The sequence below is a fragment of the Aspergillus viridinutans genome (genome assembly GCF_018404265.1).
Source record: "Aspergillus viridinutans IFM 47045 DNA, scaffold_2, whole genome shotgun sequence".
NCBI classification, from domain to species: Eukaryota; Fungi; Ascomycota; class Eurotiomycetes; order Eurotiales; family Aspergillaceae; genus Aspergillus; species Aspergillus viridinutans.
Window position 1 is genome coordinate 4,480,482 of NW_025091218.1, and position 23,220 is coordinate 4,503,701.

The window sequence follows — 23,220 nt, forward strand, 5'->3', positions numbered from 1 at the left end:
TTGGTTGTGTTTTCCACTTACCGTGGAATCCATTCGCAATGCGCTCAGGAGCTATATAGCGGATGTACTGACACTTACTGACTATCTAGGTAAAGATGTTGGTCAAGAGAGTTAAAAGGCTGACAAGGCTGCCTGGAGCCAAGACAATGTCAGCCTTGTTGACACGAATCAATATTAATAGATGATTCCTCGGTCTTCAACCTCCCAAAACTATCTATCCGGACTATCAAGTATCTCATTCCTGTCAAACCACCATGTCTCAATCATCGTATATCTCACTCCTCACCACCGTCATGGGAATCATCCCCATCGGGCTTGGTATCAACGCCATCCTGCGTCCCGCCCATGCCTTGACCTTCTTCGAGTTTGAACCACCAGTCGCTCCCCGAGACCGAAGCCTCGTCGACAGCCTGATGATTGTATATGGCGCGAGGGATATTTTCATGGGCCTCGCCGTCTACGCGGCCGGCTTTCTCGGCACTCGCAAGTCCCTCGGCTGGACTTTGATCGCAACCAGCGGTGTCGCCTTTGCCGACGGGGCTGTGTGCTGGAGCCAGGGCCATGGACAATGGAATCACTGGGTATTTGTTCCTGTCCTTGCCATTATCGGAGGTCTTCTGGTCCGTCAGTCCGACAGCAAAGAGGGATTGTAGTATTAGGAAACTACGATTATTCGAAGAGGAATACGGACGAAACCAATGGAATGTCAGCTGTTATGCGTCTCTACAGTGAGGCATGCTCGTGGTATGAAGCTCGGAGGCTTATCCGGGCAGTCTGAAGGATTAGGCATGCAATTCATTAATTTTCCCATTTCCTTCTCTATCACAATGCATATAACCTCCGAATCACCGACGCGCTACGCAACACAAGATTCCCGACTTGCCTAAGAAGTAGACAGACCCAATGAATCGAAAGATAGACAGTCCAGCTGTTGCCCACAGAATCACTTGGAAATAATACTGCGTTCGCGTCGTGGACGTGTTCTGTCTCAAGGTCAGCAACTACCTCATGCGCATCCAAGGCATTCCAGGGCTTACCGTCAGACACATCTTCCTGATGCCGTCGCTCGTGATGAGCAGCGAGACCAGCAGATTACTCAGGATCCAGAGCAGCACCAGATTGGTCCGAAAGTTACGGTAGGAATCATCCATACTGATAGTCGAGTCTTCGTTTGGTTCCTGATGCGGAGCCAGCGCCCGCTTGACGGTCGCCTCGAACTGGCTGTCGATATCCGCCTGCGGTTTATCGACCTCCTCGATGAAGTTGTTCTTGCTGCCGTCGGCCTTCTTCGTCTGCGCCGAGGGCAGGGCGTCCGCCTTATCGGATCCTTTCGTACCCCACGAGACATCGTGCCAGTTACAGAACGCATACACCATGAGAATATTGATCGACGTGGTCATGCCCAGGAAGTACGCCCAGGAACTGGTCAGGATGTGCCAAGGGTCCATGTAAAGGATGCTGGCGACAATGTAGATGCCGTAAGTGGACACCAAAGCGATCAAGACGATCCCTCCACCGCTGGAGCTGAAGAAGGAGGACAGGAAGTGGCCCACGCCTTGGTCGAAATTGAAGTCCATCATGCCACCCATGAAGGCATTGGCGACCAGATAAAAGGACAGGATCAGCACGTAAAACTGCACCAGAGAAAACCAAAGGAAGGACATGGTGTAGGCGAATTTGGTTCTGTCCGTGTCAGCAGATTCTTATCCGCACGGGGATTCCGGGAACTTACCCTTTGGGTCGGTTTCCCAGAGCCAGCACAAATTGGAGCATCAGGGCCAAAAGATAACCATATTTGACGAAAAAGTTGAAAATGGGAGAGGCGTCGTTGCCGAATGGCCACGCCTTGTACTTGTTATGCGAGCTGGGGGTGCCGACGAGATCCATGATGACCGAGCTGGTCAGCCAGTAGGATGCCAGCGAGAACCAGGTCATGATGAGCTGGCAGCAGTTGTAGATCATCTGGATATGCAAAAAGAACATTCGAAGCAAGCTATGACCACTCTTATAGATGCGTCCGAAATGCATGATGGCATACAGACTGGCAGCGAAGGAGCCGTTGAGCCATCGTCGCCGCTGACTGATGAATTCCGGCGCCGCCTCGGGGACATCCGTCTCTCCTTTGGATGCTTTGACGTACGTGAGATGCCATTTGAATCCAGCTTTGGCCACGAGTTCAAAGCACAGGATGCGATCCTCCGCAAGAAACATGTTCTTCTTGAAGATATTCATCCCCTCAATACCCTTCTTTCCCAGCCGCTTGGACAGAGTATGATCTCCGTGGAAGTATTGCTCCAACGGTCGGCCCATGATCGCACGGTAGCGATATGCTGAGAAGGCGCCTGGTAGCACACTCACGTAGCCAAAGGCGCTTTCCAGCGGTTTGTCGAGGATATTGGAAATTTTATACTCAAAATTCTGTGCTGCGACCAGAGGGTTCAGCACATTGCGCCATCCCTTGCCCAACATCGCATGGATTTCGCCACACGCTCCTCCCAGTGTTTTGTCATTATAGAATGCTTCCCATAGGGCAAGCAAGGATTTGCTGCCGGGCTTCGTGCCGGCATCGAGTAGGATGCATATTTCCGGATTCAGGATCCGACTAAAAGCGTTGAATAGCCATCGGTGGGAGTTGATTTTCTTGCTGTTCTTCTGCTTGAGGCAGAAGATCATCTGGACAGGGGGTAGATTGCGAGGATCATTGGGCTGTGGTCTGACCAGCTGCTGCGTCGCGGTGACTGACAATTGTGTCGTATATTCGAACTGAGCGATCGTCAGTGATGTTTCTGAGACGGAAAGCGCTGCTTTGCAGGACTCACAATATGTGCAACTGTCTCGCGCCCGTCCACATCCTTTTTCATCACCCCATCCTGATACACACCTATCGTGGCGAGGACATCCAGAGTATTCTTATCGCAAGGTTCAATCCCGTCGAACACGAGACACACCACAATCTTCTGCCACGCCGGCCCTCCCTTGTTCCAGAATTCCGATTTCTTCAGGTTGACGATGTCTCGGACGTTCTGCATCACACCATGCAGAGTTCGGGCGGTCAGGACTTTATCCTCGTTATAATAGGTGATGGCGATGAGCAATTCCGTATGACGGTTATACATGGCGGGACGAAGGTTGTAGCCATTGCGCAGGGTAAACTCATCCGGGTCGCAGGTGGCGGCCGTATCTAGACCTTCTCAGTCGACTGTGAGCGATCGTGTTTCGGCACAAATACTTACACCGCATATGCGTGAACTCTTCATGAAACGCTTCCTCCGCATCCCGATACTCCGACTGGATCGCGTTCTGAATCGCACTCGGAACCGGGTAGTCCACGCTGAGCACGGAACCCTGGACGAGGTTGATCTTTCTTGTCCCATATCGCCGTAGCGCACTCGATTTCACCCCTTGTCGCCTTTGCCAGGCATCCATCTCGATTCCACTGTAATCCGACATCCGTGCGCTGTGAACGTCGGCGGCTTCGGACTCCTGATACGGGGGAGCAAATGCGGTTATCCCGGGGTCATGCAATGTGTATCGGCGCAGGGAGTCGGTCGATATGTTGGGATCATCATACGATGAGCCATTAGGGCTGCGTCGAAGGAGGGTCTGTTGTTGATCTTCCGCGTCATCGCGACCGTAGGTAGGCTGCTCACAGTAAGGTCAACTTTTGCGCCGTTCTTCACCATACTACTCTGGTCAAAAACTCACGGTTGGAGATGAAGACGGTTGAGAGTAGAAGCTGCTTCGGCTTTGTTGCGGTGAATGCGCCGAATAGGGCGTTGGAGTGCCCATTTTGGCAGAGGGCGCTGGAATTTGACAGGTTGGATGTCCGGATAATCGGTCGGGGAGGATGAATATCTGAAAGACTGAAGAATTGTACCTGACTAAGAAACCAAGGGTCGCAATTATATGCCGCGCGTGGAACTGGCCTTACCACGGATCAGAGACAGATGGTTCTATTGATAGATGAGACCTCAAAGAAGTCTGACTGGAGTGTTGTCGATAAGAGACACTGCCTTTTGTCCAGGCATCATCGCAGACAGATATTTCATTATGATGGGCCGGTTGACCCGTCCCACCTCTGTCATTGTCCAATCTTGATGGATGACAGTTATTATTAGGATTTGATTAGTGAGAGCAGCGCTGCCTGCTCGATGATGACAGAATTTGGCATATTTTGATCCCTGGTTCTGGGTCCAGTGGAGCAACGCACATCCGGCAACTTCTCACACATCGCTATTGTCTCCGAGATGAGTTCGCTATTTGTCGATATCAAAGCTTGGGGTCGCTTCCACACCCAGGCCATGCTCCTCTGCCTGCCCCTTGCACTCTTGAGGACGGTCATTCCTGGATTTCGAAGTCCGAACTGAGCTCGAGGCGGCGATCATCCACTAGGCTGGGGAACAATCGTCAGCCAAGAACCGACCAGGAATTTTCTATTGCTTGTCGCCGCCAGTGGCTGACGACACTCGGTGTAAGGCTTGGCCCGTGCCATATGGTCTCAATTTCGTAAGGGTCAAGTGTGTTTTGATAGGACGCTTTGCGGCCCACGCCACGGTTACTGCAGGTCGGAGAGTTCTGGACGACGCGTGGTGGTGGAAGGACAGTTTGGCCACGATGATTTGTGGCTTGTTCTCGGCTGTGCTGCGGCCACTCCACTGAGAGTGGGACACTGGGAATACAAGATCAACAAATGAGCAATCTCATCCAGAATCAGGTCACACAATTCATTCAGACAGATCGAGGACGTAGATATTCCGAGGTATGACTCCAGGTGTTGTATCTACCTATATCTTGGGTGATGAGATCGAGAGAAATCTTTTCGGAGAGACCACGAGAAAGTCGGCTAGTGTGTGGTCACGTGCCTCTGCTCGGCAGTGATGACACTGATGACACTGATGTCATTATAAATTTCTTTACATAGTTTTTTAACGACAAAGAAGGGTGGACACTAGGATGAATCAAGGACCAGCAATGTAAGAGCATCGACTCCATCGAGCCTCGAATATGCTGGCTGAAACAATCCCACATCACAACAGGGGAACAACCTGAGCCGCTGTCCTCTAGGGGATAAGTTCCAGCAGATAGGTAATAGATTGACACAACATAGGCCCTCGAGACAGAGTGTAACCTACCGTATATCGCGCATAGAAAATTCTACTCTGTGGGGGGCGGCAATCTGGTTGGTAGTTAAAGCCTCAAGCATGGACGACTCGATCAATAATCTTGCATCTTCCACCAGAAAGAAAAACAAGGTTGCAGATAAGGTCATGTCGCAGCTTAACGATTGGTTGGAAATTGCCTTGCACATCACGAAGAGCGATTTATCGACGTCTCAAGAAGCTCGGACTGATAGCGTAGCCACCACCGACGCAGCTGCTCGGCCAAAGAGCTATGGCCATCATTAATCGCGCAGCTTTCTATGCCACGAGGTGTCACGCTGCTATACTTCTCACGGACAGATGCACATATTACCACATGGGTTATAACCCAGCCTGCAAGCTATAAAGAGAACGGAATGCTCATTCGACTCTGGAGGACCATATCACGATCCTTGGTTTCCTCTCTTGCCGCAACTTGTTCTGAGAAGATCGCTTTGGGCAAGAAATGGAGCCGACTGAGCACAAGTCTGCCGATGAGGAGGTTACACGTCTGCGATGGCGGGCTGAAGACGAAGAATCGGGCTATCAGACAAGGAGCAGTCGTCCTGAGCTGATCCGGACCGCTTCCGCTGCGTCCAGCGCGCATGTCTCCGTCCACAGTCGTCATAGGAGAACGATTGTCGACCCTTCGGTCTCGTTGCCAATCCACTATCGAACTATGTATCTACAACCTCTCCCTGCTGCAAGGCCTGAGGAATGAAAGTATCTAATGCGGACCAAACAGCTCATTTGATATTGACGAAGCCAAGGAACGGGAGGAGCGTGAAAAAGCAAAAGCACAAAGTGGTGTCGCAGCAGGTATGGAACACTCAAAGCCGCTTGTCACTGCAAGAAGCGCACTATGTTAATGAGAATCAATCTCAGAGCTTTCCCATCTCGACTGGCATACAACCTCCGTCGAAGAGCTCCAGAAACGATGGCAGGTGGACATCTCTCAGGGTCTCTCCCCGAACCAGGTCCAGGAACGGCTCCATCAATACGGCAAAAATGCGCTGTCACCTTTGCCGCATCAATGGTTCTGGCAGATATTCGGCTACTTCTTCAAGGGATTTGGTGCCATTCTGCTGGTCGGATGCATTCTCGTGTTTATTTCCTGGAAACCCCTCGGTCAACCCCCAGCTCTGGCAAATCTTGCCTTAGCGATCGTGCTTCTCGCCGTCTTTTTCATCCAGGCAGCCTTCAAGGCATGGCAAGACTGGTCCTCATCTCGAGTCATGGCATCCATTACGGCCATGCTGCCAGAAAGCTGTCTGGTCATGCGTGGTGGTTCACTCGTCGTAGTCTCAGCTCCAGATATTGTGCCGGGTGATGTTGTGCATCTCAAGGCGGGCAATAAACTCCCAGCAGATACCCGTTTTGTCGAGGTCTCGAATGATGCATGCTTCGACCAATCGATACTCACCGGTTAGTGTTGTCTGGTTAGGCGTGCCTCGGGTGTGTTGCTTACGAACGGCAGGCGAATCGCTTCCCATCAACGGGACGGTGGACTCGACTGATGAAAACTACCTCGAGACTCATAACGTCGGTCTCCAAGGCACGCATTGCGTCTCGGGAAGTGTTACGGGGATTGTCGTGTCGACTGGAGACGTAACGGTGTTTGGTCGAATCGCAAAGCTCACCAGTGAGCCGAAGAAGGGCTTGACCACCTTGGAGAAGGAAGTCTTACGTTTTGTCGCGCTCATCGTGTTGATCATGCTGACCATGATTGCCGTCATCATTATTGTCTGGTAATGATAAAAGACCATCACGGCCAAGGCGCACGGATCGTTGACTTGTCAATAGGGCTACCTGGCTGCGACGAGATCACCCGGACTGGATCAACGTTCCAACGCTAATAGTGGACTGCGTCAGCGTCGCCATCGCGTTTATCCCTGAAGGCTTGCCGATTGCCTTGACTGCCAACTTGACCATCACTGCCAATCTGATGAGCAAGAACAAGATTCTCTGCAAGTCGCTCAAGACGGTTGAGACCCTTGGCTCGGTATCAGTGATCTGTTCTGACAAGACCGGTACTTTGACCAAGGTAATTACGCAATATAGCCCATAAAAGCACTCCGATCCTATTCTCGGATCTTCCGCTGACCGTACTGCAGAACAGAATGTTCGTCACTGACTGTGCGGTGTCTATCTCCACGTTCACCTCGGACGGAGCAAGAGACGAAATGGTCCTCAAAGGAAAGGCATCGGCGATCCATCAACTTCGAGCAGTTGCTGGTCTCTGCAACGCCGCCGAGTTTGACGCGGCCACCATGAATCTGCCCGTCCACGAGAGAAAGGTTATCGGCGATGCCACCGACCAGGCGATTCTACGGTTCTCCGAAGGATTGGGCCCCGTATCCGAGCTGCGTAGCATGTGGAAGAAGACATATGATCTTGCCTTCAACAGCAAGAACAAGTTCATGGTGCGGACATTCAGTCAGGTGGACAGCGCAGGACTCGGCGACGTCATGTCGCCCGCTGAGTCGACCCAATTTGGTCATGATGATACGTGAGTATTCGATCTCCCTCGATTCTGCTCTGTGAGCCTTTCTGACCACTGGCACAATTGTAGATTGCTTACGATCAAGGGCGCTCCGGACATCCTCATCGACCGCTGCACGCATGTCGTGAGTGTTGATGGCAGTGTGCAGGCTCTGAACGCCAGTACGCTCAACCGCTTGAAGCAGATTAAAGACCAGTGGTCAAGTGAAGGCAAACGCGTGATCCTCCTGGCCAGGAAAACCTTCTCAGCGGGCCAAATACAGAGTTCGCCCTTCTCCCACTTCTTCGAAGCCGAAGTGATGAACCAGATCAAGAGCGGTCTTGTCTTAGTGGGCCTGGTCGGTATTGTTGATCCTCCTCGAGACGAGATTCCGGACGTGATCAGAACACTGAGGCGGGCGGGGATCAGAAGCTTCATGGTAGGAGTGGTCTCAACCCATTCGTTTGATATGTCGGCGGTGGGCTAAAGTAAATGGTGCTAGGTAACGGGTGACTTCGGCTTGACAGCTCTTGAGATCGCGCGGCAGTGCGGTATCGTTACCGCAGGAGTGCCTGTTGACGATGCAACAGCCCTGGGGAGATTTCCTTCAGTCAATGACAAATTCAACGAGAAGACCCAGTCGCCTGCAATCACCCTCAGCGGGAGTGAACTCATGGCTCTGAACGAACATCAATAAAATCAGCTCTGCCAGTACAAGGAAATCGTGTTCTGGAGAACCACCCCGGAGCAGAAATTGCGGATTGTTCGCGAGTTCCAAGCGCGAGAGGAGATTGTAGGAATGACAGGAGACGGCGTGAACGATGCTCCGTCGCTCAAGGCGGCTGATATCGGCATCGCGCCGGGAAGCGGGTCAGATATCGCCATCGAGGCGTCTGACATGGTTCTTCTGGATTCTTTCTCGGCTATTGTGGAGGCCGTGCAGTACGGACGAGTTGTTTTTGATAACTTGAAGAAGACAATCATCTACCTGCTTCCAGCTGGCTCCTGGTCCGAGTTCTGGCCGGTTATGACCAGTGTGGTTTTTGGCCTTCCGCAGGTCTTGTCCTCTTTTCTGATGATCATCATCTGGTATTTCTGACGCGCTGCTCCCGTTATGGATGTGCCTGACTAACCGATACAGCTGCTTTACCGACTGCGCGGCGGCCACTGTTCTGGCGTACGAAGCTCCCGAAGCCGACGTGCTGCTTCGCCCGCCCCGTAAACCCAAGAAGGAACGCCTGGTAAACTGGAAGCTTATCCTTCAGGCATATGGAGTCATCGGCATGCTGGAGACCCTGGCATCGTTTGCCATGGTCTACTGGTACCTGCAGCGCAATGGCATTCCATTTTCCGCTCTCTGGTTCAAGTTCGGCGCGGTCCCAGCCAACGTCGATCCTGACTGGTACACCGCACGACTGAACGAGGCCAGCTCGGTATATTTTATCAACCTGGTTGTAATGTATGCTGCGCCCATGATGCGTTCCCGAGACCAGAAAGGCTAACGCTCACAGGCAATGGTTCAATCTGATGGCCATCCGAACCCGCCGATTGTCCATCTTCTCGCACCCACCCGCCTTTAATAAGAAAACACAAAATCTGCTCTTGTTTCCGGCAATCATCTTTGCCTTGGGGATTGCTGTGATCTGGCTGTACATTCCGCCCTTACAACGGGTGCTGGACACGACCAGCGTTCCAGTCGAGCACTACTTCCTGCCGGCTGCCTTTGGTCTGGGAATCCTTGGCTTGGACGAGCTGCGCAAAGCCGCTGTGAGGAGATGGCCACATGGCATTTTGGCCAAGATGGCTTGGTAGAAGTCCAGCAAGCGCCAGCATCAGCTATACCTGTTTATCGGCTCCAACTGGTTGTCGGAAGATGAAGATGCGTACAAGCATTTCTCATACGGATTAAAACTTTTGTGTGTCAATCAGAATGAGATCTTCAACTTTATATACGATACAACAGTTGATTTCAAGGAGTCAAGTCTTACAAGAATGGATGGTGTTTTAAGATGTCGACTCCTGGGTATCCCTGCCCCACAGCTGATCAGCTTAACATCGCTGGATGGATTTAATTTCTCACTGTGGGATGTTGATAACTCATTTCCTCCTTTAAGATATGCGCCTTAATCAAACGAATCATCTGTTGGTACGCATATACCCATGCCGCTGTGGCGTTCCGACTAGACCAGGGTATATTAAAAAGACCACGTATGCCACCTGCTCGGCTTGACACGAGTTGGAGCAAGACAGAATTAATAGCATAATACCACTAGCTACTCCGTAGACTATTCCGGTATGACCCGATAGGCAATAGTCTACTATCTGATGTAACCTGAAGCCATACATAAGCCAATGGTGTGACTTTACATCCCGTACCCGTTAAACTTCTTACGGTATACTCATAGCCACATACCCATGCTGCCCAAATTCCGCGTAGAGACCGTCAGCGACGACGACTTCCCCGAGCTCTACCGGGCGCTCTGGGAGTCCTTTGAGAATCCCTACCAGGGCGTCGTCCGCTTATTCTTCCCCATCCACAACAATGATCGCGAGGGCAGTCTGAAGGCGTGCGTCCAGGCTCAACTGGAGGAGTACCACCAGCAGCAGCCGCATGTAACCTGGATCAAAGTCGTGGATACGGAAGCCAACAAGATCGCCGCCGCGGCCAAATGGTACTTTTACCCGGAGGACCCCTTCGCGAAACAGGAGGGGCCAATCGTGGCGGACTGGTTCCCCGAGGGACTGACGAGGGAGTGGGCGACGCAGGCAGTCAGGCAGTTTGAGCATCCGCGGGAGAGCATGGCCCGACGACCCCATGCTTGTAAGTTTGCCAGCTAAACCCATGTATATGGAGAGACTAATGATATCCTTACAGTTCTACACATTGCATTCGCCCTCCCCGAGTATCGCGGAATGGGACTGAGCCATCTGTTCATGAGATGGGGCGTTGAAAAGGCCGACGCGCAGGGCTTGGAAGCTTGGCTGGACGCCTCGGAGTTTGGCGCGCCCCTTTACAAGAAGTATGGCTTTCGCGAGGTCGTCTTCAATTGCTTGAAGCCGGTTCCAATGCGCCAGTTGTCCGACGAGGAGCAAAAGGAATGGACACAGTGCGAGGAGACTTTCTTACCCATCAATGGGACGGTGATGTGGCGCCCTGTTTTAGGCAAATATGTCGAGGGAGAGACGCCATTGGCACGGTGCGATGAGACAGACCAGGTCTAGGAGGCAAAAGAATTGAAATGGAAGGCAAAAGAATTGAAATGGATGTAGTAAATATTAGAGATGCGCCTAAGTTACATAGTTTTCAGGTTTGTACAGAATCACAGCGGAACGAATGCATCGCTTTTTGTTAACCCCGCCACAAAGTGTCTACTGGGGCACTGTCTCAACAATTGGCCCTTCATAAACATGACGGGCGCGGAGGACATAGTAGACAACGCTCAGGAGAATCACACCGGCGGTACCGACCGAGCTGAAGTTCATTGTCTGCACCGTGACATTGCTGAATGTGGGCCACATGCTGAAGAAGATGGCGATGAGCGAGTAGATAATAGCAAAGACATTGATCATCACTCCCCAGATACCAGGAACGCGAAAGGGACCCCAGACCAGCCTGGCTCCGATTGTGTTGACGGTCTCGCCAGCGCAAGCAGTCAGCGAGATCGCCCCAGTCACACGTCGCCAGAGGAGAAGGACGGCGACCATGATGTAGGAGAGGAAGAGGCCGGTAATGGACATGGCGCAGAGGTCATTGAAGGCGACGGCGGATCCAATGGGGATCAAGGCCAACAGGGCCGACACAACGGTGGTGACTGCGACGGACCATACGGGAATAGCGGTAGTTGGAGAAACCTAGGCAGAGCATATTAGCGCGAACAATGGGTTTACAAACAAGGATAGCCGTACCCGACTCCATATTCTCCAACCGGGAACACCGCGATCGCGCGAGAACGACCAGAACTGGCGAGAAGTCGCAGCCATCATGCCGGTGGCCGAGCAGATACAGACGACAATGACGATGGAGACCATGGTGGCCGCACCTCCGACGGAGCCGGTTCCCTTGTAGAAGATGTGCATGAAAGGGTATCCCGTGGGAGATGCGAGGGCTTCATCGATGTCCCCCAAGCAGAAGAGAAGGGCGAGGAGCATGCCAAATCCCAACAGACCGTTGATCAACACGCTGAGCAGGATAGAGCGAGGGACCACCACGGGGGCATTTTGGATTTCCTCCGACATCTGCAGATATGAGGATGAGGCGCTGGCTTTTGGTGGGAGAGGAGCGGTGGACTTACGTGGACTGCGGCATCACCTCCAACAAAGGCAAACACAGAGCCGATCAAGCCAACAAAGAACGACAGTCCGTCGGTCGGCCAGCCACCTTCATTGATAAACTCAGTGAAGACGTCCTTGGCGGAGCCAATGTCGGCCAACGCGACGAGCGGGATGAGGATGGCGAAAAAGCCGAGAATGTGGACCACAAGAATAAGTCCCTCGAACTTGGGAAGGACACTGCGACCGACCACGTTAATACTGACGGCGAAGGCGACGATGGCCCAGAAGTACAAGGTAGGATGCCATGATTGGGGTGTGTAGTTGGGACGCGTGAGGATGGCGACACCCTGGACCATAGTACCGCAGAGGTAGCACGCTGTGGCAAAGGTGGCCTGCCATCCGATGACGGTGAGCCATCCAGACATGTAACTGAGGAATTTCACAGTCGATCGCGGCGCCAACATGGAGATCCAATGGTACTGTCCACCGGATGTCGGAGCCCTAAGTGGTTGTCAGCAATCACGTTCGATATGAGATACAACATCTGAAAGACATACATGGATGCTAATTCAGAGAGCACGACAAAGACGCAGGCAGTACCTGCCCAAACAAAGAGGAAACCATAAACAGCTCCAGCTGGACCACCACTGTCGTTGATCGTCAGTGTTGAAAGCGATTAGATCGACAGGGGAGCGTACTTTGTTAGTGGCTGGAGGAACAGTCTGTCGATCATGTATTAGCAAGATCATTCGGAAATTTGTTATCAGATGGATGCATACACCGTGAATCCTTCCCAGGTCACTAGAATCGTACAGCTGAAGCCAAGCATGGACAGCATTCCAAAATTGCGCTGCAACGGTTGCGCGTCAGTGGCGAGTCACAAATCCTATGCAATCGATCGAAATCAGATCACCTCACCTTCAAAACGGGTCTCTTCCCCAGACGAGCCAAGTGGACTTCATCCATGTCTTTGCTCGAGCGTGGGCCGCCGAGCTCTTGAGGACTCGACGGCTCCAGCGTCTTCATCTCGTGCGTCGACATTTCTCGAGAGATTGATTGACTCTCAGGAGGGGACGACAGAGAAGATTGGATACGAGGATGCAAAAGCTAGATTCCCCAGATCGAGGGACAATATAAGAAAGGAGAGGGTGGGGGATTGAAAAGTCAGAGTCCGCCTGGTCGTTCAGGGACCTTGACTTGGCCACTTCGGCTAGTTCTTGGTAGTTAAAGCGACGAATGTGATTCTATCTGTTTTGAGAAGGTCGTAGGGTAGTGAATTATCGAAGAGCATGGATGTTATTCACTAATGCACCGCCGGGTCTAGTCCAGTCGAAGGCACCGCATCCACCATACGACTTGGTTAAAAATTAGCGGCTTGCCAGTTCCCAGAACGAACCGAAACGAAGGATGAAACAATGCTACGAATGCGATAAGGAATGCGCTTGGTCGGTACCAGCCTCTCTGCTTCCGAAGCCTCGTGGGAGGTAACCCGTATGTACTCTCTCCTGTACAAGTGTAACCCCTGAGCGACAACCCCTCTCAGAGACTTCTCAATTGCGACTGAGAGAATTAAGGATGCGCAACGTCTCCGCGTATCGTTGCATTCATTTGTCACTTCCCTGCAGATGTTTCGATACGCTACTGCTTGGCGCCGCAGGGATGGCGATGATAGAAACAGTCTACGGCCGAAAGGAATCGGAGCGACGTCTCGATTGGGGCTAGACTTGCCCTAATAAATGAAAACCAATCCAACCATTTTCTGCGAACAATATCACTGCCAATGCGAACCGCTGAAGCGGCATCGTATCCTTGCAAGGGGCGTCGTTAGTGGTGACCTCCAGACATGGATGAACAGGAATCTGCATATATCCCACTGTTTCTTGGTAATTGGATAGTCCTGAGAAAAGAATGTCCGAAAGTCTATTGTTCCAGTCTAAGAACGAAGACTGCACAACTATCTAGGCAATATTCCAGTGGAGGACGATGTGCTGGTCCACGGACCACGGCGATCGAGGGTGTTTGCGCGGTGGAATATCCACTCCCCCAGAGTCTATTTCATGTTTATCTACGGAGAATAGATACGGCCACAGAATATAACCTCCTTAGACACGGCTGGATCACTAGACGGGGACCCGGAAGAGAAGCCTGTTGATCCGATCAGGCCCGGCCCAGTTTTAGCGGGACGCCAGGATCAGGGCTTGTCTCAGAAATAACACGGCCCAGGTCTTCGTCTTATTCTGCTGGTGTAACCTTGTCCAGGATATAGACAGACTAGGTCATCATTGGTTAATTGATTGCGATTCCTCGTCCGTCAACTACAGGAATCTAGTGGCGTAGTGTTCATCACATCCGACTGGTGCAGTCATATCAATCAATATTGTCGACTCGATATCCTGGTCCCTTCTCTCACCCTGCGACCCATCTTGGCTGAAGGATGATAGGATCAGACAATGGATGCATAATCCACTTCATTTATTGCGAGTCTATGAGCAACTCCACCCAGGCAATCAATAACACGAGCCCTGCTCTCTAGTAAAAGTCAATATGCAACGTTATCCATTTGTTTGAGACAAATCGGGACTTTCTCAGGACAAATGGACCCTCGGCAAGGATCCCATCACATAGATGCACCCGAGATAATCCTTCTCCGTGGGGTGTGCACTTGGTCCCTGCCCTTGGACTCGGTCTTATACACGCCCTGCACTCCTTTACTTCAGTCTGACGTTCAAGTCTGTCTTTTCCCTGGGCCTTTTCGGACAGATTTGCTGTGGATCATGTCCTAGGTTCATGTTCGTGATCTCCCCTTCAGCCTGCTGGTCACCTCGCCATCATGACCAGGTATTCCCCCGATAGTGAGGCGCCAGCGGTCATCGTCTTGACTTTGTTCTTGATGGTGACTTCCGTCCTGGGCTCGCTGGCGAGACTCGGGACCAAATGGTGGAAATTTGGCAGTCTGTTTCTGGATGACTACTACATACTCCTTGCCCTGGTGGGTGAAATCGCAGAGATACGCTGTTCCAGAGTCTGACTGGTGTAGCTCATGTCAATCGCTCAATCAGTGGCCGTTTCAATGGCCGTCAAGAATGGCTACGGAGATCATTTGACAACGTTGAGTGATTCAAAAGTTGACAGTATCATGAAGGTATGTCCTTAGTGTACTGGATTGCAAGTCGATGTCAATAATTTATAACACCTGCCTCCTAGTGGCAATACGCCGCTACATTCCTTTACATCCTCGCCATCGCTTTTTCTCAGCTCGCCTTTCTCTGCTTTGTCCAACACCTGACGCCAGCCTGTCAGAGCCGGGTGGTGTTTGTCGCTCTGCAGATCATCATCGCTGCCTGGGCAATATCAGCGGTCGTTGCATCTGCGTTCCAGTGTCATCCCCATCAATGGGACTATCTACATGGTAGTTGTTATGATCGAGTAGGAGAACCCGATGGATACATGGACTCTTCAGAGGCTAAATCTAGCATAGAAAGCATTCTTCATCTACCTGGGGGTTTCGAACATCTTCACCGACGTGGCCAACATTGCGCAGGCCGTCCAGGTGATTGGCACTGTACAGACAACCTGGAAGAGAAAAGCCAATATCATGGCTGTCTTTTTGTTTCGCGTGATGTAAGTGCTTCTCATTCGAACCAGAAACGTGCCAAACTGATCAAACCAGCGTCCCTGGAGCATTGATGGCCCAAGTCTATTTCATACATCGCACCATCAACTCGTCCGATGCCACGTCCGAGACCTGGTCCGTCACCGTTGCTTCCCAGTTGGTGCAGTGCCTGAGCATAATGACGACCAGCGCACCGCAGTTTATCCCCTTTCTCAGGCAACTCCAGTCCACTGGCATGAGACTCGACGGCCTCACTCGCTACACGATTTCCAGCCATCATAAATCATCCCGCAGCAGGTACTATCTCTCAACCGATCGAAGACGTACTGGCAATGAGTCCAGTCATGAACTTGATAATATCCCCTTGGCGACAACCAAAACAGTCGTCACCTCAAATTTGAATGGCTCAGAAGATGACCATGATAATGAGAGTCAGTCAAGCCAGACAGGCATCATCCGCGAGATTCGGACATGGACGGTGACAGAGGAGCACACATGTCTGCCCGGTCACAACGGATGATCTACAGGAGAGGTGATGTCCGGTTCCATTCAATTGAAAATATTCCTTTGTATTGTCTCTGTACAGTAGATGTCACGAATATAAGATTTCTTCTGTTTTGGTGCAGTTTGTAACTCCAATCTGTCTATAGGGGAACTCCGGTATGAAGATGATACATGATATGGATTACTGCGCTAATGATACAGATCTGCGCCAACGAACTAGGCATTTACACCGGATGATGTTATCCCATCGTGGTGGTGATCATTGCATGCCGATCCACGGGGCTCCACCAGTTCGTGGCGAGCAAAACATCCTTTTGGCTGGGTCGATCCGGTATCAGCACAGGCCACAGATGCACCCTGAAAGCACATGGCCCACTGTCGCATGGATGTCATTCAGAGCACAGTTGAATTAAGGTATTGATACTTGGAATTCCTCTGTTGTGTCCCTGATGATGTGTAGTTGCATATTGACAAGAAATGATTGATTTGAACAATGAGCAGAGCAAGGACAGGTTTCTGTCGTTTGATCAAGTCAAATGCCAGCCATGTTATGCTGGATGGCTCTAGATCTTCGAATAACTTTGGCATAATATTGCAAGGGCCTGGAGGCGTGATATATGTGCAGATACTCTTCCCGATCCGGCATGATCGTTGTTGTAGACGCATTGGGAGCCTGCCGCATCAGGCAACCCCGCCTTTGCAGCTTTTATTACTATTAACGGACTGATCCTCCAGGAGTCAACCTTGGACGACAGTATAAAATAAAATTACCATTGAAATGACTGCCCACGAGTCAGCACTATTCGCCCAGTTCTCCAGGCTGTGTGCCGAGAGGGGTCTATTGCTGGGTCGCGACGAAGTGAAAGAGGGTGATTGCCTGGATGGCGTCGCCGACGAGACAACTCTGCTGTAAGTGACTGGTCAATCCCTGAATCCTAGTGGGAATCATGGTCGAACTAAGCAGGCGCTTTCTGAAGGCCAGAGGAATGGACCTCTCGAGCGCCCTCTGTCAGTTAGAAGAAGCAACCCAATTCCACCGTGAGAAGGATGCGCTCCGGGCATATGACTGGATCAGTGTTGATGATTCTGAAGACACTCGCAGACTGGTCAGGCAATCCATAGTTCTGCTCAGATGTCGCAACTGATGGCCTACCACATAGTATTCGCACTGGACGGGTCGTTGAGACAACCAGGGACTGCCCATCATAATGATTGAAATGGCCCATCTGGACCAAAAGGCGATTGCGCACTGGCATCAGACATGGGAGCTATCTGGCCATAGCAGTTCACCGGACATGGCGCAGTGATCTCTGGTGCATTTCAATTATCTAACTCAGTTTATCCTTCCACTGTGCTCCGCAATGCGAGATCGACCGCTGCCATTGGAGCCAGTCACCAAGGCGATCTGCCTGGTCGATACATCATCTATCTATCTGCACCAGGTGTGGAATCTCCGAGATCTCGCGCAGGATATTAGCGGGATGGTAGCCACCTGCTATCCCGAAACAATCGATCGGATACTCGTAAGTGAGAAAAGGCAGGGGACCATGGGCCCTTCTGACTGACTCGCGTACAGGTCTGTAATCCTCCGTTGTACTTTGCCAAGATCTGGAGTCTCCTGAAGAACTTTGTCGACCCGGTGACTGCAGAGAAGATTGTCATGCTAAACTCAACGGATGCCTATAGCACCCTTAACAAATACATCCATCATGATGATATTCCTGCCCAGTTTGGCGGCGCATTTTAGTTCACCAACAGGATGCTGCTAAACCTGTGCCCCATCGCTCGTCAGGCGTTATGCTGGGCCCCTCTGTTCAATAGGACGTTGCCGCCGGGCCTGATCAAGTGGACGCAGGATGCTCCTGGCCAGATAAAAGCAGTGGCTACTGGAATGGCCGACGGTGTAGAGAGGGAATTGCATGTTGCCACTTTGGACATTGAGGAAGAGAAATGAGAACATTCAAATGGCATTTCTATAACTACCGGATCGCAAGAATATCATTGACGATCTTCTTAAACTTCGCTTTCATCCAACGAGTAAAACTCCAATTCCGCAATCATTGTCTTGGCAGGAATGGTGATAGCGATAGGGAACCCACCGTAGTCCGGGTCTTCGTTGGGCATGATGGCGAACTGGCCGCTACGTGTTTCGTCTCCATTGAGCACGCGCCGAGTCCTGAGCTCCCCTGTCACCTTGTTCGCCACGACCTTCTCTTCGAATCGGAGGATCCCAGTATACGCAGCGGTCGGAGACAAGGAGGTTGCGCGGACCTGGAATCCCCACCCGATCAAGAGGAATTTGCCTTCTCCACGATGGATGACCATGCCACAGCCGGGACCTGGCTTGCCAAGGACGAAAGCGCGTTCGATGGTAATCTCATAACCCCCCTGTTGCCGTGTGATCGGTTTGGACGGGTCGGAGCCGTCGGCCGCCAGCTCGTCGAAGAAGAACCCCACAGACGAACCAGGGCGTTGCTGTGCCTCAAGCACTATCTGAGAGACTGATTCTAGTAGGGCATAATGCTTGATGTATGGATTTGACTCCGGCTCCAGGGTATCGAGAGCAAACGGAGCGACACCGATGGCCTGGTAGGACCCCACTGCTGTCCAGCTGCGGCGTGCCCCATACTCGTCTCGGCGTTGTTAGGGAATGAACAAGGGCTGGCCGCGATGGCGGTACTTGGAGCAGCAGCTAGTATAATCATTCAGATAGATATCGGGAGTGAAAAAGTCCACGGATGGTGCAAAACGCTGCCAGATGTCCAGGACGTTTGGTGTGCAGCCACCGGAGGGATAATCCCCTGGCATGCCGCCGCCGCCAACGATAACCGGGAAGTCATTATCGCTGTCTTCGCCAGCAAAGTTTTGCCACGCGTTTGCGTACAGCGGAAGCGATACTCTGCTCTGCCTGCTGCGGCAACCTGGTTGACATATAAAGCGTAGTGATAGGCCATGAAGAGCTTGTTGGTGTGTGGCCCTTTGCCAAACACTTCCGCCCATGACCCTTGACGGGGAGTCTGGGCTTTGAAGTGAATCAAGTTGCGTTTGAGGTCTTGATGAAGATAGTCCCAGTCATGGGCGAGAAAGCTGACGAGATCATTGGGCACTGGTTGGGAGAATCGCTCCTCTCCGGCGGCAGAGCCATCGCGAGAGTCACCCAGTAAGCCAGTTTCGTTCTCAACCTGGACCATCACGACGGTTGAGTGATCCTGGTCAAATTGCTTCAGGTGGCGCATCAACTGCGCAAAGGCCCTGGCGTCGCTCTTCTGAGCTTCCTCGTGAAAGATCGACAGGATCTCGGTAGTCTGTAACACACCTCCTGCCTTTCGCAATTTCATCCGAGGGAAGCGCTTGGGGTTCTTCTTGACCCACGCGGGAGCGTACGTTGACATTCCTGTAGGCGATTATTAGCTTCTTTCTCGAACTGCAGAGCGTAAGCGATCGGCATCGCATGGTGGTGGAAGGCTACCATTTTTGTAAGAGCCGAACCACAGTAATACAAGATGAAGTCCGTGCTTGCGCGCTCCCAGAATGATCTTGTCCAGTTCCTTGAAGTCGAATTGGCCTTCTACGGGCTCAATCATTTCCCAAGTGACGCATCCTAGCACAGTGTTGACCACCAGATTCGGCCAGACCGTGTCCATATGCTCGGCCGAGGTAAGCGACGAGTTCTGCAGCTCTGCACCCAATATCAGGATTGGGCGACCGTGAACGATCAACTGCTTTCCCCCCTCGATGGAGCGGAGATGAGGGATCTCGATGTTTTGCGGAGGCATGGTGAAAGAGTAGCAGGATGTTAAGGGTCACTTGACTAGCTTTGACGGCGATTTGGAGGTTCTGCTCGTCTTCAAAGGCTGGGAGGGGTCGAGGCCTCTCTGGTTCTCATGCTTAAATTCCGGCTAAATAGGTAGTCGTCTCAGATTCGAACCAATAGAAGTGTCCGTATCCATCGTGTCCCAGCTGGCTAGATCACTTTACCCACGATGGATCGATCAGACGATTATCTGGATACCTTCTGCTCCCCAGATTTTCAGAGACTCGAGCTTTACAGTACCACAACAATGCGTATCACGAGTCATTGTTAAACGGCTGAAGACCATGACACCCTATGTGGCCCACTACGTGCTTATAGGGTCCCATGCATGTGGACACCAATAAGGCTTTGGCAATCCACCGGATCTACACTGGGCCTCTTAACAGCCTTTTAATCATAGGCAGTGTCCGTGCTTAAGGTTTCTAGTGCGTCTCTGGTTTCATGATTCTTCGAGTCTGGTGGAGTGCACCCGGCGCTGACCATCCCAGCTCCAATTTGGGTCCATCATTGCAGCTTGGACTATTTTTGGGAACGATCAAATACACCTCAGCGGCAAACATGGGGAACACCAGTTGAACACAAGCGGCCACGCCAGCTATTCAGTTTGATGGTATCTGGTTCTTCCCCAAAAGCCATCGTTGGCTGTGCGCCAGAGATCGAAAGGATGAGGCCTTCAAACGCACTGGTCAGGTGAGTAGAACATACCATCGCTGGACGCGCTGGGCTGACATTGAAATCAGTACCATGGCAATATGCATCAATCAACGGCTTCTCTGATTTTGAGTTCCATTCCATTCCACGAAGTTGAGAATCCCGTCCGTCTAGGGAAAGGGATTCCCGTTTGTGATGGTGCCTTCTTCTTCGGATGATCTGAGAACGGACTTGTCTCTTGTTACCTTCTTGTGTCCCTTACGACCAGGCCGTCATCAACGGTTGTCTGCAGGTGCGGTCGTTCCTCGTTGCCATTGGATTTCGTCTTCCCAGTGGATGATTTCTGGGCCGACTGAAGCTCTTCACGATTACTACCGTAGGAATGCTGGTCAGTTTCAGTACCTGAATGGGGTATGAACCGTGACGAAGATCGAACGAGTGCTAACATACCCTCAGACGCTCCACTGCTTACGCCGGGAGAGGTGATACTGGGACCGCAGGCGCAATAATTTCCGTATGGGGTTGCCACCTCGCATGGCCTACTGCTCTTCCGAGAGAGGTCAACAAGCTGATGCCGGACACCATCCTTCACGTCGGCACTATTATCTGTGGTTGAGATATCATGATAATTGAAGGCAAAGAAAATAGCTGAAGCCAAAGACCTAAAGTCGAGTCCAATCTTGCCGACAGGGAACAATCTTGCCGTCTTCGGAGCAAGGAGTATGAGGGAGAGGACCAGCGTGTCATTCCCGCTGGGCGGCCCGACGTTGACGGCAAGATGTAGCCACTTTCATGGTGTGTATGGATTTATCGAGCTCACATAAAAGTGCGACGCATCCTTCTCGGTGGGATTCAGTGTTTGAAATACATTTCGATGGACATGGACTCGTGGGGGATGAGTTTGTCTGCGTTTCGTCGGTTGATTTGATCTTCTCCCTGGAGTCACGAGACCATTATCACGTGAACGGCCTATACTGCCCCAATTCTCCAGCATCCATTTAAGAACGAAGGGCCTGAGATGGTAGCACATCATCCTGTGATGCTTTTATTGAGAAATTGACATTATTATTAGTAGTAATGGTCGTTTGCCATGGAATTTGTAGGCTCATCGGAGTTCATGGTCTGGAGAGATGTTGCGTCTTTGTGGATATTCTTAGGAGCTTCGTAAATATATATCTGCTCCAACTGAATGATCACGCTGCATACACAGAGTTCAATTCCTGTATATGATAGCCTTCTAACAACAGGACCTCACACAGGTTTATTAAGTTATATTCGCCCAGAAGTGTCCATATCCGATGGAAAATGGAACATGTTGATAAATCCAAAGTCGCGCGAAGCTCGGTCTACAACGCGTCCCGAAATGCCTCGGCAACCCCGCATAAACACCACATACATAAAGAGCCATCGTCATCCCCCTTACATCAATCACTGCATTTTCATCGATTGCAGACCAAAAGAAATCTAATTAATCAGAGCGAAAATGTCCGGACCCGGAGCAGGCTACGAATTCCCCGCCCAGGAAGTCTCCTGGCTCAAGCGGGATGTGTTGCTCTTTGCCAACAGCGTCGGGGCGACCGCTGATGAACTGCACTTTCTCTACGTATGAAGTCTCCTACTGTCATGACTCCAAGATTACTATTAACAATTTGATATAGGAGCTCCATCCCAATTTTGCCGTCTTTCCGACTTATCCCATTATCCTGTGTAAGTGCACGCCGACAGAGGGAGACCACTGCGTGATCAATCTGGCTGACGTGTCTCGCAACATAGCATTCAAGCTCACAGACTCCGAGGTGACCGACTTCTATGCTCGTCAAAAAGCCAATGCGGTTCCTGGTGTCCCCAAATTCGATCCCAAACGGTCGGTCGATGGCCAGCGGAAATTGACCGTCCTCAAGCCCCTGCCACCGACCAGTGCTGGAAAGCAGTTTGAATTGCGCAACAAGGTCATCGGTGTCTACGACAAGGGCAAGGCCGGTTCAGTGATGGAGACAGAACAAACCCTCGTGGACAAATCAACGGGGGAGATCTACACCAAGATAGTGAGCAGTGGGTTCTTTGTCGGCCAGGGTAACTGGGGAGGTCCTAAGGGTCGGTTACTTGCCTCCTTTCTCCCTCTCGAATTGCAGACCTTAACTTGTGTTTCTAGGCCCCAGCACTCCCAACTATCCTCCCCCAGAAGGCCGTAAACCCGATGCCACACATGACGTGCAAACCACACCCGAAACTCCCCTTCTGTATCGGTAAGTCGTTGCGACGCGGGCGCTGGTCGATAAGAACTTTGACTGATCAGTGCTCCGTAAAGACTGAACGGCGACTATAACCCTCTTCATGCTACACCCGAGCCAGGTCAGCAGATGGGCTTCGGAGGCACCATCATCCACGGTCTCTTCAGCTGGAACAGTGCTGCTCACGCCATTCTCGAGGCGTTTGGTGGCAGCAATCCCAACAACTTTCGCGAATTCCAGACACGGTTTGCATCTCCGGTGCGGCCAGGTGACCGTCTTACCACGGAAATGTGGAGGGTCGGCGATGCCACGGATGGGTTCGAAGAGATCCGATTTGTGACCAAGAATGACAAGGGCAAGGTTGTCCTCAGCAACGGTCGGGCTTTGATTAAAATAGTCAAGTCAGGATCGAAATTGTAAGACTCTAGAATTAAGAGCACACCAAAGTACAATGTCTACCGGAGATGCTCGTGCACAACTCGACTGATTAAGATTATGGCTGAAGGTAGTGTAAC

General features: G+C 51.5%; 9 protein-coding genes across 9 annotated transcripts; 6 read left to right on the top strand and 3 right to left on the bottom strand.

Moving 5' to 3' along the window:
• Nucleotides 1-254: 254 nt before the first annotated feature.
• Aspvir_004987 (DUF4267 domain-containing protein) lies at nucleotides 255-653 on the top strand (the record flags this gene model as incomplete). The annotated part of the gene is made up of 1 exon (XM_043268208.1): nucleotides 255-653. The coding sequence occupies one exon, from the start codon at nucleotides 255-257 to the stop codon at nucleotides 651-653; it is 399 nt and encodes a 132-aa protein (XP_043124143.1).
• A 348-nt stretch (nucleotides 654-1,001) lies between these two features.
• Nucleotides 1,002-3,789, bottom strand: chsC (chitin synthase C; the record flags this gene model as incomplete). Its single annotated transcript, XM_043268209.1, has 5 exons — nucleotides 1,002-1,683; nucleotides 1,733-2,763; nucleotides 2,820-3,181; nucleotides 3,234-3,642; nucleotides 3,706-3,789. The coding sequence occupies 5 exons, from the start codon at nucleotides 3,787-3,789 to the stop codon at nucleotides 1,002-1,004; spliced, it is 2,568 nt and encodes an 855-aa protein (XP_043124144.1).
• A 1,815-nt stretch (nucleotides 3,790-5,604) lies between these two features.
• Aspvir_004989 (cation-translocating P-type ATPase) lies at nucleotides 5,605-9,432 on the top strand (the record flags this gene model as incomplete). Its single annotated transcript, XM_043268210.1, has 11 exons — nucleotides 5,605-5,819; nucleotides 5,884-5,957; nucleotides 6,024-6,563; nucleotides 6,616-6,886; nucleotides 6,942-7,182; nucleotides 7,253-7,647; nucleotides 7,711-8,059; nucleotides 8,123-8,230; nucleotides 8,324-8,709; nucleotides 8,762-9,079; nucleotides 9,132-9,432. 11 exons carry the CDS (start codon nucleotides 5,605-5,607, stop codon nucleotides 9,430-9,432), a joined length of 3,198 nt encoding a protein of 1,065 aa, XP_043124145.1.
• A 603-nt stretch (nucleotides 9,433-10,035) lies between these two features.
• Nucleotides 10,036-10,842, top strand: Aspvir_004990 (putative GNAT family acetyltransferase; the record flags this gene model as incomplete). Its single annotated transcript, XM_043268211.1, has 2 exons — nucleotides 10,036-10,441; nucleotides 10,496-10,842. 2 exons carry the CDS (start codon nucleotides 10,036-10,038, stop codon nucleotides 10,840-10,842), a joined length of 753 nt encoding a protein of 250 aa, XP_043124146.1.
• A 147-nt stretch (nucleotides 10,843-10,989) lies between these two features.
• Aspvir_004991 (putative GABA permease) lies at nucleotides 10,990-12,933 on the bottom strand (the record flags this gene model as incomplete). The annotated part of the gene is made up of 7 exons (XM_043268212.1): nucleotides 10,990-11,472; nucleotides 11,527-11,856; nucleotides 11,913-12,393; nucleotides 12,450-12,539; nucleotides 12,591-12,614; nucleotides 12,672-12,742; nucleotides 12,811-12,933. 7 exons carry the CDS (start codon nucleotides 12,931-12,933, stop codon nucleotides 10,990-10,992), a joined length of 1,602 nt encoding a protein of 533 aa, XP_043124147.1.
• Nucleotides 12,934-14,962: 2,029 nt separating this feature from the next.
• Nucleotides 14,963-16,025, top strand: Aspvir_004992 (uncharacterized protein; the record flags this gene model as incomplete). The annotated part of the gene is made up of 4 exons (XM_043268213.1): nucleotides 14,963-15,034; nucleotides 15,097-15,318; nucleotides 15,371-15,513; nucleotides 15,563-16,025. The coding sequence occupies 4 exons, from the start codon at nucleotides 14,963-14,965 to the stop codon at nucleotides 16,023-16,025; spliced, it is 900 nt and encodes a 299-aa protein (XP_043124148.1).
• Nucleotides 16,026-17,370: 1,345 nt separating this feature from the next.
• On the top strand, nucleotides 17,371-17,756 carry Aspvir_004993 (CRAL-TRIO domain-containing protein; the record flags this gene model as incomplete). Its single annotated transcript, XM_043268214.1, has 2 exons — nucleotides 17,371-17,532; nucleotides 17,586-17,756. The coding sequence occupies 2 exons, from the start codon at nucleotides 17,371-17,373 to the stop codon at nucleotides 17,754-17,756; spliced, it is 333 nt and encodes a 110-aa protein (XP_043124149.1).
• Nucleotides 17,757-18,022: 266 nt separating this feature from the next.
• Nucleotides 18,023-19,785, bottom strand: Aspvir_004994 (putative beta-galactosidase; the record flags this gene model as incomplete). The annotated part of the gene is made up of 4 exons (XM_043268215.1): nucleotides 18,023-18,620; nucleotides 18,666-18,858; nucleotides 18,894-19,403; nucleotides 19,479-19,785. The coding sequence occupies 4 exons, from the start codon at nucleotides 19,783-19,785 to the stop codon at nucleotides 18,023-18,025; spliced, it is 1,608 nt and encodes a 535-aa protein (XP_043124150.1).
• A 2,172-nt stretch (nucleotides 19,786-21,957) lies between these two features.
• Aspvir_004995 (putative peroxisomal dehydratase) lies at nucleotides 21,958-23,125 on the top strand (the record flags this gene model as incomplete). The annotated part of the gene is made up of 5 exons (XM_043268216.1): nucleotides 21,958-22,077; nucleotides 22,133-22,181; nucleotides 22,248-22,568; nucleotides 22,627-22,720; nucleotides 22,783-23,125. 5 exons carry the CDS (start codon nucleotides 21,958-21,960, stop codon nucleotides 23,123-23,125), a joined length of 927 nt encoding a protein of 308 aa, XP_043124151.1.
• Between the last annotated feature and the right edge of the window lie 95 nt (nucleotides 23,126-23,220).